The sequence below is a fragment of the Saimiri boliviensis genome, chromosome 2 (assembly GCF_048565385.1).
Source record: "Saimiri boliviensis isolate mSaiBol1 chromosome 2, mSaiBol1.pri, whole genome shotgun sequence".
NCBI classification, from domain to species: domain Eukaryota; kingdom Metazoa; phylum Chordata; class Mammalia; order Primates; family Cebidae; genus Saimiri; species Saimiri boliviensis.
In genome coordinates this window covers 219,169,697-219,183,554 of record NC_133450.1, presented here as the reverse complement: position 1 = coordinate 219,183,554, position 13,858 = coordinate 219,169,697, and the positions used below count along the sequence as shown (strand labels likewise).

Below are 13,858 nucleotides of genomic sequence, written 5' to 3'. Positions count from 1 at the left end.
CCACACCACTGCCTCTGAGCCTCCAAGGGTCCAGCAGAGCTGCCACAGGCCTCTTCCCAGTCATGGGAGCGGAGTGAAGGGCTCTGGCATTACCTGTTAGAGGCAATCTCACAACCAGGGCAGAAAAAGAGGTTGAAGGACAAAGCTCACAAACCCTAATGAAGTGGGCAGGGGTGGCCAGAGCTCTGCCCTCTGTCCTCCTGCCACGAGTAACCATTGCTGTTGGGCTTTGTCACACGGGCCACCACCCGCGAGGCCACAGCAGACACAGGTACTCTGGGCGCCAAAGGGCTCTCCAGGTCCCCAGAACCACACCGGCTTCTGTGAATGGGGCAGTGGCGGCCGGCCCAGCAGCTCCCTCCCTACTCAGCATCAGTGTCCTGCTGCTTGCCACCCAGGAGGCCTGAGAAGGCCACCCCCAGAAGGGGCATCCTCGGGTCTTGAGGAGGTTGAGAAGTGGCTCCTTCCCTAATCCACAGAAATCAAGAGGTATCCGAGTGAAGATGGGGGTGGCAGAGGAGGAAGATGGGCCCACACAGGGGCCGGGGGCCTGGAGACGGAGGGGCTGGTGCAGGGGCATGAGGTATTCCGGCCCCACCGCCTCTTGGCCAGCTGTGCTGTCCGGTGCTACCTCCTGTTCCTCTGGGCCTCAGCTGGCATCACGGTGGGCTACCCAGGGCCTGCAATGGGAGAGGCTGTCCTTGCTGAGGCAGTGGCTTCTACAGACCCTGATACTGCAGCCCCCAACCACAGCACCAAGCCCCCACGTCTAAGAGCCAACTCTTGGGGACCCAAAGATGTCAGGTCCCCATACTCTGAGGAATCAGGACACAGCCCTATGCCTGACACCGCAGAGTGAGGCAGCCCTTCAGGGCGAGGGTCCGGGCCCCCAGGGACGACAGCCACCACTGCTTGGGCAAATGCACCTAGGGTTGAAGTTGGCACCGGCCCTGTGAGGACACCAGCACCAGTGGGCACTCAGGAGAAATGCCAGTTTTGGCCCAAATTTGGTGACCTGGGTCGGAGGGACCTTTCAGAATGACCTGTTCCTGTTAGCAGATGCCGTCAAGACACCTGGCTCCGGAAGGGGGTGGGTGCCCGCATGCCAGCATCCTTCCAGGATGCACGTCTCAGAGGCATCCCTGTGGTCCCTGGGTCTGGGCACGGGGCTGAGGCACCTGGAGCTGTGGCTGGAATGTGGTTGTTGCACAGATGAGCCCTTGGGGGAGGCGCGCTGTGGCTGAGCACCGCGTCCTGGTGGTGGATCCAAGCAGGGCCGTCAACCGGCCTCCTCCCCAGAAAGTGACAACCCCTCCGCCGGGGGCAGGGGTGCTGCTCCCCGACCTCCAGGTGAATGGGCAACATGTCCATGAGATGTCTGAAGGGCAGGCTCCACTCCCGGCCCCTGGCTTCTTCCTCCCACACCTTGTCAGGGCTGCTGTGAGATCCTGCAGACGACCTGCTCCTGGCAGCCCGGCCGGGAGGATCAGCGAGCCCCGGAGAGTCCTGGGCAAAGCTGCCAGCCCCCAGGGTCTTCCGGCCAAGGGGCTCAACAGCTGGCTCAGTGGGGTCTGTCCTGGGAGGTGACAGGCGGGAGAGGAGGGAGCCGATGGGCATCACAGGGCGGCCGGCACAACTGCCCGGGGCCCTCAGGGTGACTCCGGTGAGTGAGGTTTTTGTAGGACAAGTGGTCATCACACAGACACGTTAGGAGCCGCTGGTCACTACAGCACACACAGATTAGTCGTGGTTATAAACAACGTCCCCAGGGAGGCTGGGGTGTTGGTCAGGCAAGCTGAGAATGGGACATGCCCACTCAGCTGCCCAGTCTCCTGGCCAGCCCTGCTGGGGCAGCATGGGAGGGTGGGCTGGCGAAGGCGGCGGGAGGGGCGAGGGTGGCGAGTGGGGCGGCCCGCAGCCCCGGCCCGTCAGTAGTCTGGGCGGTGGTCTTCTCCCGCAGGTGGCCGCTGGCGCCTCAGGACTGTGGGATCTGCTGACACCTGGTAGGGCTGGGCGGGAGCCTGGCGGCTGCGCTCTGCTCCGTGCGGAAGCTGTACTCGTACTGCAGGGGTGGGTAAGGACAGAGAGACAGTCAGTCCACGGGGCACCAGGGTACCCCTCCATGGCCTCAGACCAAGGGCAGGCAGAGGCCTGGGCCACCTCGAGGGCATCCTGACATAGTGCAGCTGGCCAGGCCGGTGTCAGCTGGAGCCTGCCCTCTGCTGGCCCTCATGGGCCCCTGAGCTGTGCCTGTGAACTGTGCACGTGGCATGTGTGTGCAGACCGGCCTTTGGGGGTAACAGGCTCCTGCGGGGATGACTGGTACCCTCCACAGTCCCCGCCTGCTCCCTGCAAGGCCAGGCCTGGCGCCAGCAGTGTGCAAAGCCACAGTGCCACAGGGTCTGTGCTGAGTGTCATGGCCTCCTGCCCAGCAGGACAGTCCTCATGCCCCCACTGGTGAGGGCAGATTCTTGGCTCAACCCCAAACCTGGCTGGGGCCGGCCTCAGCCACCAGGCTCTGACGACCCCTGATATGCTGGCTCTGCTGAAGCAAGGACCGATACCAGGTGGTGCCCAGGGACAGGAGGAGGGCCTCCACAGTTGTCCCTGGCACCGTCCACACCCTCCCCATGCCTTCCTCACCCTCGCTGAGGACTCCCCCATAGGCCACAGCAGGACCTTCCTCCCGGCTCAGCGCTGCTGCTGCCCTGTCTGTGAGCTCAGCCGGGCAGGGGTTAGCCCTCATGCTGGAGACCGCAGCTTCCCTAACCACCCGGGCTCGTCGAAACAAGTTCCAAGTCTGATGGAAATTTACAGAAGGGGTAAGTACCTGTGATGGGGCCAGGGGCACCTGTAGTTCACTTGGAGGCTAGGTGAGGTCTCGGTGCCCAAACATAAGGCAGGGCACATGGGCAGAGAGGGCAAGGGGCGCCCCAGCTGCAGGGAAGGGCTGGCAGCTGCCCAGCTGGGCACAGGTATAAGGTGCTGGGGCTGGGTGGGGTGTGGGGAATGGCCTGGAACCCTCCGCCAAGGCAGCCTCGTGGTCACGTGGATTTTAGGAAGCAGAAGCTTAGATTAGATCCGTGGTTGTCCAGCATTTTCGATATTAAAAAGGTTTGAGCAGTTAGAACTGCCATGAGAAGGGCCTCGCGGCAGAGCTGGAAGTGGAGCAGCCTTGCAGCTGAGCGGACCACGAGCTGCAGCCCCTGGGGGACACCTGTGGCAGGGCAGACCAAGAAGGGAGGCCGCCAGGAACACAGTGGGGGTCACACCGCTCCAGCAGGAGGCCAAGCACTGCACCGCGCCCATACCCTGCCCACCAGGCACCCGGCCTTCCAGGCCTGGCCAGCCCTCCCTGCTGCCCAGAGTGAGCTGCCCACATCAAGGAGCCCTCCCGAGGGCCATGATAAGTGAGGAGGGCCGCAGGACTGAGCCTTCAGGGGCAGAGCGGAGCCCAAAAGCCATCCAACCGTGAAGGGGCATGGGAGGCCTTTTTTCCCTTAAAGTGGAAAACTGGTGGGGAGGCTGTGGCAGCCAGCAAGCCACAGCCCAGCACTGTGTCCATGGCCACAGACTAGCATCACGTCCACGGCCAGAGCACAGCACTGTGTCCGCGGCTGCCCCTGCTCCACGGTCCCCAGGCTGACCCAGGACAGATGGATAGAACCAGGTCTCGGACCTGAGACTGGCCCTGTCCCCGTGTGCACGGTAGGCAGAGCAGACGTGTGGCCCTCGAGCCAAAGGGAGGCCTGTTCACAGCATCTGCTGCCTGGCAGGGTGGAGAGGGAAGGGCCCAAGGCTGCAGGTGACTCAGGCAGCCTCCTCTCCTCTCCTGTCCTCAGTGCGCTCATGTCTCAGGTGGGGTGATGCGCTCACATCCAGGCCTGCCCTGAAGATGGAATGAGCGACCAGGGCCTGCCACGCCCTGGCCCTGAGCAAGTGCTCACTGAACATCTGGCTGCTCCCGATAACCCACGACACAGCACCCCCGCCCCCCCGCCCCAACTTTCCCGCTCGCTCGCGAACCCAGGCACAGGTTGCAGTCAGGGGGCCGAGGAGAGGGGCCGTGACAAAGGCTGGGAAGACACTGCCACCTGGTGGCCGCCTGGGCACATGCACGGCAGGGAACGGCAAATTCATTTCCTGGTTGGCTTCATCGGCCCCCACTGACATCCGCCCTGCCGTCGGATCCCAGGGTAGCAGAGGAGGGGTGTGCGCATGCTAACACAGCCCAGCACAAAGGCCACCTCCGAGGGCACAAGCACGGGGCGTGGGGACCACAGGGAATAGCAAGGAGGGCTTCGGGGGGAAGGGGGCAGTCACATCTTGAAAGCAGATCCCCACTGGGGAAGGACATTTGACAGCACCTACAGCAGTAGGTGTCAAGATGCAGAGGAGAGTACCATGGGCAGACGCCTGTGGGGACAGCGGGGCTGAGGGCCTACCGCATGGTTAGGGCATTAGCCCCAGTTCGGGAGAGAACATGCAGCAGGCTTTTCAACCCAGAACACACACCAATCCGCACACTAATCCCCTGAGGTCCTGGTCAAATGCAGATTCTGGCTGGGTAGGTCTGGGACCAGGCCTGAGAATCTGCATTTCAAGTAGCTCCCAGGTAGCCCCATGCTGCTGGTCTGGGGACCAGTTGAGACAATTCTACGACCCAATCACTGGAACCTGGGAATGGGCGTGGACCTGGATGGGCTGAGAGGGAAGGGCCAGAGACCACGTGATGTGCTGAGAGGGGCTGCGGAAGGTCTGGCAGAGGGGTAAGGGGAAGAACTGGGGGAGGGGTGGGACATGGCATGCAAGAGCTCCGCTTTGGACGCTCCAAGGCCATGCCACGGAGATGCCTGCGGAGGCGAAGCGACTCTCAGATGACAGAAGGGGAAAGCCCAAAGCCCGGCTCCTGCAGGGCCGTGGAGGCGCTGAGGGAGGCATCCAGCTGTGCCCTTCTGCCCCTTCAGTAGGCCTTGCTGTACGTGCTGGGCCGGGCTCCTGGGGGTGGCAGGGAGTGCCGAGGGCTGGCTGGCCACTGAGACCAGGTGAAAGGTGGCTGCAGCCTCAGCCCAAGTGTCCACAGCCAGAGGGCCCGGGCCTGGAGGGGGCTTTCTGGACGGGGATCGGGGGAGCAGGACACTTCCACGTCTGTGTGAGCAACTTGCTGATCAGGCCAGTCTCTGTGGCCAGGAGTGGGGTCAGGGTCGTGGAGAGGGCCAGGGTCGTGGAGAGGGCATGGCTGCGCCCTCCCGGCTGGGCTGAGCTCCCGTCTCCGGGCCCGAGGGTTGGGGGAGGACGGGAAGGCGCTCCTTCCTGCTTGCACCGTGCCGGTGACCGCGAGGGCGCGCAGATTGCGCCCCCACCCTCTCTCCCTCGGGATTTTTTTCCCTTTTTAGGTTATCTTGGCTGGAGAAAAGCGCCACCCTCCCCCCTCTTGTTTTCCCTAACTCCCCAAATGAAATTTCAACATATGTCCCACGACATAATCCCCTCTGGCTGCGGCCGCCTTCCCGCAGACGCGGTCCCTGCCCGCTCCTCCCGCCGTGTTTACCCAGGAGACGGGGCCGCTTCTGGAAGCCCTTTCACTCCCTTGGGCAAACAGCGAGTACCTTTGAAGGTGGATTTGGACCCGGATCTGTTTACTCAAGACATTAGTCTCCTGCATAAGGAAAACCTGCACTCGCGAACAAACAGCAAATCCTTTTTGAATTAAAAAAAATTTCAATTAAAAAGCATTTGGTCCGCACAGCCCGGTCCAGCTGCGCAGCGCGAGGCCCGCACCCTCTGGTGGGCACAGGCCGCCACTGCAGCAGCTCGGCAGCCCCGGCCTGCGGCCTCTCTCGGGAAAGAGATGTCACTGTCAGGGGCTCTGCCAGGGGTCCCGGAGACCCTGCCACTGACAGCAGCAGGTGTCTCAGGCCGTGGCGCGAGAGTCTCAGCTTCTAAAAGCCTTTTCTCACAGTGAGGCCAGTGTCCTGCGGTAGGAGGTGCCGACCGCAGCTTCCAGCAGAAGCTGGGAGGCAAAGTCACTTCAGCCCAGCTTTGGGGCAAAGAGGTGGCGACAGAACCTACTGGTCTCCTCACAAGCATTTGTGCGAACGGGCTTGAGAGTGGAAAGGATTAGCCCTGGTTACGCGTCAGAATCCAAGGCTTTGAGCACAGTGATGCATGGGCCCCACCCGGGGTTGTCGGGAGTGGTCCTGGCTTAACCGGCTGGGGGTTTTTGAAAACACTGGGTGATTTCAGTATTAACTGCACCCCTCGCCACAGAAGGGAAGCAAGTGTGCTGCCCCTCCAGCTCCTCCCTCCTCCCCTCACCAGGTCTCATAATGAGCACTCCAGAGGGCTCCAGACGAAAAGGGAAGGAGCTGTTCCCAGCACCCAAGGAGGAAACTGAAGCCCAAGAAAGGACCTGACTTCCTGAGTTTCCAGAGTCAGCCGGGCAGCGCTGGACCAGGCCTGGACCCGGAGAGGTGCAGGGGGCCGGTGCTGTGCTGGCTGGGAAACCGGCATGAGGGCAGGCGTTGGCACCCAGCTCTCCTGCGGCACAACTCCAGCATGGGGGCCAGACAGACAGACGTGAGCTGATGAGCTCATGGGTGAATCGTGGCAGGGCCTGGAAGGGTGTAGTCCAGAGGGCAGGGAACGGGCCAGGCCAGGTGAGGACAGGCGGAAGGGAACTGAAGGGGCCAAGGCTGGGCCAACGAGAAGAGTCTGGTGCAGGGGTGGCCAGACACCGATGGGTGGGCTTGGGCAGGCAGAGGGGCCTGGCCCTAGCACCTGCCGGGAGAGGTGGGGGAGGTTCTGCATGCAGCCCCACCTGTCTGCTGCTCCACCCCCGCCCCTCCCCTGCTCAGCACTCCAGTCACTCCCCCCATCTCAGGCATTCCCACGGCCTCGGCCACAGTCCTGGCTCTCCTCTGTCTGTAAAATCCTAAAGCCTCAGTTTCCTCGCGCAGGGGGTTCCATGTGCTCATCTGTTTCCTGAAGATGAGGAATGCAGGCCTGGCTTCTGACACGCTGCAGGAGGAGAGAAGCCGGAGCCAACACAGTGCCCATGTCACTTGGTGAGGCCTGAGGCACTGCATTCCCGGGAGGGGCCCTCAGGGTCCCAGGGCCCCTCCTGCAGGCCTCCTCCGAGGGGTGAGGGTGGGCCGCCTGCTGATTTCTAAGCCAGATTCCGGGGCCCCTTCCCAGGCAGTTCAGTGGGTGTGGGCATTCTGACAAGGACCCAGGTGACTCTGAGCAGCTGTCCAGTTTGGAAACCCTGAAGATTCCAGCAGCTGTGGGGCAGGCTGAGGCCACGGAGGGGACAGTACCAGCCTGGGGCCACCTGACACTCTGTGGCCCGAGCCTTCCTGTTTTCTCCATGGGAGCCCCTGCTTCCTACTTGAGCCATGGTTCTAGAGACATTGGAGAGGCTGCATACACGGCGGGAAGCCCCAGCTCCAGAGAGAGCGAGAAAGTGCTTCACCCAGAGGAAGCTCATTCAGCACAGGTGGGCCTCGGGGGTCTGGGGAAGCCAGGATGCCTCCTTCATGCCCTGGAGATGACGCAGATTCCTTGCTCAATGCTCTCTTTGAGAGTGAGGCTGTGCAGCTGGGCCCGGAGCTCAGGGCTGTGACCCTGTGGTCAGGAGTGGGGAGCTGGGTAGTCTGGCAGGACAGAACCCCCTTTCCACTACCGGGGAGGGAGCCAAGGCCCCATGAGGCTGCCCCACCTGATCAAGGCAGTGGGGTTCAGACACAGCTGGGAGACGCCTTCAATGACCACACTGTGGTCGTGGACAGAGGGGTGGGCGAGGGCTCCTGCAGACCCTTCTGGAAGCCACTTCTGTTCTCCTAGCAGCCCGCTAGATGGTTCATGAGCTCTAACGTGAGAGCAGCCACCCAGAAGCAGGGAGCCCCAGATCCAGCTGGGGGGGGTCTCACCCTAAACCAAGGGGTGGAGTGAGGGCCTCACCGGCTCCCTCGTGAGTGCCTGAGACTGGAGGGGAGGTTTAGCCCCTGCTCCCCACAGCCAAGAGCTCCAGGAGCAGAAGCCTGTGAGTCTGAGCACTGCTGTGTCCTCACCGCCCAGCACAGCACCCAGCCCGGGTCACTGAGGAAATGCATGACCGTTGGCCACTCCAGCCCCTTCCTCTCTGCTAAGCCGCATCCAAGGCATTCTGTCCATCCTCATTTGCACCCAGACCCTCGCATCTCCTGCTCCAAGCCCGAGTCTCCCCCTGGGCAATGACGATGCTGAGGGTCTGTCTCTGACCCTAGGCTGCCTGTCCCCTGGCCTCAGGGCCAAGAGAGTGCCCTCACCGTCAGGGAACACTAGCTCACAAGCACCTTCCACCCAGGATCTGGCCTGCATCCAGGAGCAGGGCAAGTGACTCCCAGCTCCCACCGTGACAGAGCCCCGAGCCCCGCATCCTGTGGTGAGGTCTGAACGGCCTCTGCAGAGCTTCTTCCCTGTGTGGCTCCCCCTCCTCTCCCAGCCAGTTCAGTCATGATCACTCTTCCTCCCTTGAGTGGCAAAGTCCTACCTGTCCTTAAGGCCCACTTGCTCTGGGAAGCATGCTCCCTTCCCCTGGGAAGAAGGGATCACAACAGCACCCTCTACACCCTCCCCACGTTCAGGCCAGCTACGGAGTGTCAGCTGCAGCTCCAGAGCCCGGTAAAGATCATGGCCTAGAATGAATGCAGGAGTAAGTAGACAGTGGGTGGGTGGGGGTGGATGGGTGAGTGGGTGGGTGGATGGGTGAGTGGGTGGGTGGATGGATAGATAAGTAGGTGGCTGGGTGGGTGGGCAGGTGGGTGAGTGGATGGGCTAATATGTGGATCAGGGGGTGGGTGGATATGGATGGCTGGGTGGATAGGTAGGTGGCTGGTGAGTGGGTGGGCAGGTGGGTGAGTGGATGGGTAGATGGATGTGTGGGTGGGTGAGTGGACAGACAAGCGTTTGGTGAGTGAAGCGACACATCGGGCTCTGGGCAGAGCTCAGTGTAAAGGAGAGAAAGCAGCTGGTTTAGAGGCTGAGTTCTCGGGCAGGTAGAAGGTCATCCTGGTTTCTAGTCCTTGTGGCAGCAGCACTGTGCCGCCACAGCCCTGGGTCCTCTGGGCATGACTGTGTGACAGCCCATCCTGTGCTACAGTAACTCATGCACATCAAGTACCAAGCCCACGGCCTGTCCATAGCAGCACGCCATGCCTGTGGGTGATGAAACGGAGTCTAAGTCTAGTGATCTGTGTCTGTTTCTCTATGGAGTGTGGGAGCTACAGGTTCACACAGTGCTGGCCTGTGTGGTGTTTCGCAATAGTCATAAACATTGAAAAGTGGAGAGACTGCATGAGATGCCAATATTTATCTAGATGTTATTGGAAAAAAAAATAGAGATATGACAATTCTAGACCCTCATTCTTGCCAAGTAAACCCTCAGCCTCAGAGGGGGTGGTGGGTGGAGGTGGCCTTCTTTCCAGAGGCCGGGGCGCTCTGGTTTGCCATAGTTGCCAGCATTCCCGCCACAGTGCCCAGCTGGGAAGAGTGTCCACTGCCATCTCACCACCCTGTCTTGGGTGTACGCAGGTGTAGGATGATGGCGGCAGAGCAAGCAAGAAAGCGAATGTTCCTTGTACCTGTGACGATTAAAAGTAGAAAACTGAAAGAGAAAACTATGTATTTTTTTTTTTTTTTAAAAAGGGAGGCAGCACATTTTGTGGTGGAAATGTTAAGCGGCTGCATGATGAACAAAGATGAAGACGTGCCTCGATCTCCCCCACCCCTCACCTGCTGCGGCACCTGTGTGTCCAGCTGTGCTGCTCTGGGCAGGGCTCTGGGTGGGGCTGTGCACTGTCAGATGCTCTGGCCACTGAATAAATGCTATTTCTCTCTTCCTTTTTCAATTTTCCCCGTTTTCCCTTCATCCATCAATCCATCCATCCATCCATCCATCCATCCATCCATCTATTAATCAATCATTATTTTTTTGAGATAGGATCTCACTCTGTTACAATCAATTAATCATTATTTTTTTGAGACAGGATCACTCTATTATCCAGGCTGGAGTGCAGTGGCTCAAGCTCAGCTCCCTGCAGCCTTGACCTCCTGCACGCAAGTGATCCTCACACCTCAGCCTCCCCAGTAGCCGGAACCACAGGCATGTACCATCACACCTGGCTAATTTTTGTATTTTTTTTTTAAAGATAGCGTTTTGCCATGTTGCCCAGGCTGGTCTTGAACTCGTGGGTTCGAGATGGGTGGGCTCCAGGGATCCACTCATCTTGGTCTGGCAAAGTGCTGGGATTACAGGCGTGAGCCACTGCGTCTGGCCCAAATGCTATTTTGGTGTCTGTAAGCAGCCCTGGGAGCTCCCTGGTCATCGAGACAGCATTTTAGAATTCACCCGAATACCACCTAAAAAGCAGGACTCTGTATTTCTCCTCTTCTGGATTATTTATAGGACAGATTTAAAACCACACTGATTGCCAGCATGGGTTCCTGGGTGGATGAGAGCATGGGGCTCTCTGGGAAGGTGCCTTCCCCACCCTCTGTCTTCATGTTTATTTTTACACACCTACCAGGCAGCCTTCCACGTGTTCCTCTTTATAGGTACCACTTTACCCCAAACTTAAGGTACGAAAGTTCCCAGAAATCCCCAAAGGGTAGGAAAATCCTTCTCTGAAGGACTTGCAAAAGACTAGGTGTCTACCTCAATTTCAATTCTGCATGAGCAGGTACGACTCACAGCGGTAACCAGGGCAGGTGGTTCTGGCTAGCAAACAGCACCCTGCTTCACTTCACTTCACTTCTGCAGGCTCGGCCTGGGTCTCTTACGCATATGATGGATGCCTTGGGCCACCACAGGAGCGACCTGTGTGGTGCTGGCGGCTGCTAAGACGACGCTGGCTGCCAACAAGACCCAAAGTGGGGGATGGGGGCCTCCAAGACTCTCAGAATTAGGAACTCTATTAATACAATCTGCCATATTAATATGCCTGGGGAGAAAAATATGATCATCTCAATGGATGATTAAAACACATTTGTCAAAAGTCACCATCCATTTCTGATAAAAACATTTAGGAAAATAGAAATAGATGGCTAACACTTTAACATGAAAAAAAAAAAAAAAAAAAAAAGAGACAACATCTATAAATAGCAAGTCAAAACGCAGCATTATGGGTCCATATTGAAACTACAAACTTCCGTGAAAAATATGGATGAAATGAGGCCTGGGGACCTGCAAGTCCCTGCAAAGGTGTCGGACAACGGCGCACAGGAAGAGGGGCAAGGCTTGCCAGGACGGAGGGAAGAGGGGCAAGGCTTGCCAGGACGGAGGCCTCAGCATTTGCAGGCGAGGCAACTGCCTGCGGGGGGGAACCGCCGAAACGCAGCTGGAAAGCCAGCAGAAACAGTAAAGGCAGCCAGTGGGGGAGCTAGCCCCAGAAATAATACACAGAAGTCAGTGGTTTCTTCATACACAAGTGGCAGAAAACAGAATGAAAAAAAAAAAAAAAAAAAGATCTTGTTCACAAGCTCTACACAGACATAAAGCACCTCGGAACAACCTAAAGAGAAATGACCGAGACCTGGGCCAGCAAGAGGCATCCTTTGTTTTTGGGCGGAGAGACGCTTGATCTAAGATACCAATTACTATTCGATTCATTCATGTACTCAATGCGTTCCAATAAAAATCTAGAGTGGACTTTTTGGAACTTCCTTCCCCTGCAAGATTCTATAGTTTAACTGGAAGAATAGTCCTGTGAGTAAAATTAGTAAAGTTCTGGGAAAAAAGAGAGAACTAATCCTGCCCCATATTAAAATTTACTACAAAACTATACGATTCAAAGTAGTGTGGTAATAACATAAAAACAGAATAACAAAGCAGAACGGAATCAAGAAAAATGTCTACTGGTTCACTTACATATGAAAATATATGATAAAAGTAGCATTTAAGTATTAAAGAAAGATAGCCATTATTAAGAAAGCTGGCTAATGTTTTAGGGTAAAATAAAGCTGTCTGTAGTTCTTACCTTCTAATAAATTTCAGATGGGTTAAGTAGCTGAAAAGTATTTAATATTTTAATATTTAACATAAGGGAAAATAGGGGTGAATGTTTTTATAATCTTCTAACTATGACACCAAGCCCAAAATTAAACAAAGACAAAATTTGCCCATGAACACTTTGAAACTTTTGCATAGCAGAACACATCAGTTACAAGGTGAAAAGACACTGATTAAAGTACGTGTATTTGAACTTAGAGAGAAAAGGTCACTTTCTTTAAAACATAATGAGCTCTTAAAAAAGCTATGCAAAAGCTGCAGAAGCTGATAAAAAGCAACTGAGCAGACAGCAAGCGGAAGAGGCCCCCTGAGGACATGGTGCTCATAAGCATTTGAAGAGGGGTTCAACTTGAAGAGTGATCACAGATTTTGTTTTTTTTTTTTAAGAGACAGGGTCTCTCTCTGTCACCCAGGCTGGAGTGCAGTGGCACAATCGTAGCTCACTGCAGCCTCAACTTCCTGGGCTCAAATGGTCCTCCTACCTCAGCCTCCTCCTGAGTAGCTGGGAATAAAGGCAGGAGCCACTGCACCTGGCTAACTTTTATTTTTATTGTGATGGGGTCAAGCTATGTTGTCCAGGCTGGTTTCAAACTCCTGGGCCCAAGTGATCCTCCCACCTTGGCCTCCCAAAGTTTGAGGATTATAGGCATGAGCCACTGCACCTGGCCAAAATAAGCAAAGATTAATCAATTCAACAGAGGGGCACATTAAGGTCCCAGTGAGTCTTAGCTGGGGTAAAGATGTGAGGAAAGGTCCCCTCAGGCACCACTGGTGGGACTTCCGACAGCCCCGCCCTGTTTGTAAGGCAAATGGTAACATCCATCCCCTTCCAGGGAAAGACCCAGGGGAGCCAGGGAGAGTGCACAAGGAAATCCATTGCAGCGGTGTAATGGTGAGTAATTGGGAACACCTCAAAAGTCAGTCAATAGTGGATTGCTTAGATAAATTATGGCATAATCATAAAAGGGAACAGCATGTAGTCATTAAAAAGAATAAGGCAGATCTGTAAGGCAGCACGCGAAGATGTGTAAGAAAGCTAGAGTACAGAGGCTGGTGGTGGCTGGCAGCACCGCCAGAGCCTGCTGAACACTGTGTGTGGGTGCGCACGTGTGCACGTGCTCCAGGAGTGGATGGAGGGGGAGGTTTACCTTTTACATGCTCCTGTTAATATCTGCATTTTTATAAACATGGACAACCTTGGGACTCAGGAAAACACTAAATATTTAAAAAATCAATTTTGATCGGCAGGGGAGCTGCTTACAATGATAAACTGTGCAAAAGAACATCCACGATTTATGGGAAGAGAATTAATCCTGTCTGTGGCATAAAACTGGCTCTTACGCTGTGGTCAGGCGCTTGCAGGGTCTCTGAAGCGGTGGTTCCAAGGTCTATCCTGTGTTTGAAAAGAAGCCCAAGACTTCTCTCATGATTTCTGCAAGGCCGTCTTCTTCACTAATTCATTAGGTTTCTTTCTTTTGGACTGGAATTAGCTCAGTGGGACAGCTCTGGGTGGCAGTGTTGTGACTTTTAGCAATACATCAAAAAAGAGAGCAGAACAGGTAGGCTCCTATTTATTTACCTAAATTCTAATATCTGAGGCAGGCAGATTTATTTTCCCAAACATTTCAGTTTCCTGACTGAAAAATAAAGAAATAACAAGGATTCTGGGTGGTGAAATGTTGAATCTCATAGGTAAAGAAAAGGCACCTTATTTCCTGCTGCAGTTTAAGATCCTACCACTAGATGGTGCAATGGGATCACACATTTTCAGGCTGCACCCGTTCACGCCACAAAAATTCTTCAACATGT

At 56.3% G+C, this 13,858-nt stretch overlaps 1 protein-coding gene across 4 annotated transcripts in view; it reads right to left on the bottom strand.

Annotated features, from left to right (window-relative positions):
• Window positions 1-1,729: 1,729 nt before the first annotated feature.
• MVB12B (multivesicular body subunit 12B) overlaps window positions 1,730-13,858 on the bottom strand; it is a 179,257-nt gene continuing 167,128 nt past the window's right edge. For all 4 annotated transcript variants that reach the window (XM_074395353.1, XM_039475073.2, XM_039475072.2 and 1 more), the window contains one exon: window positions 1,730-2,062. In XM_074395353.1, the coding sequence (XP_074251454.1) occupies window positions 1,976-2,062 (87 nt within the window). In that variant the 3' untranslated portion in view covers window positions 1,730-1,975. The remainder of the gene's footprint in view (window positions 2,063-13,858) is intronic.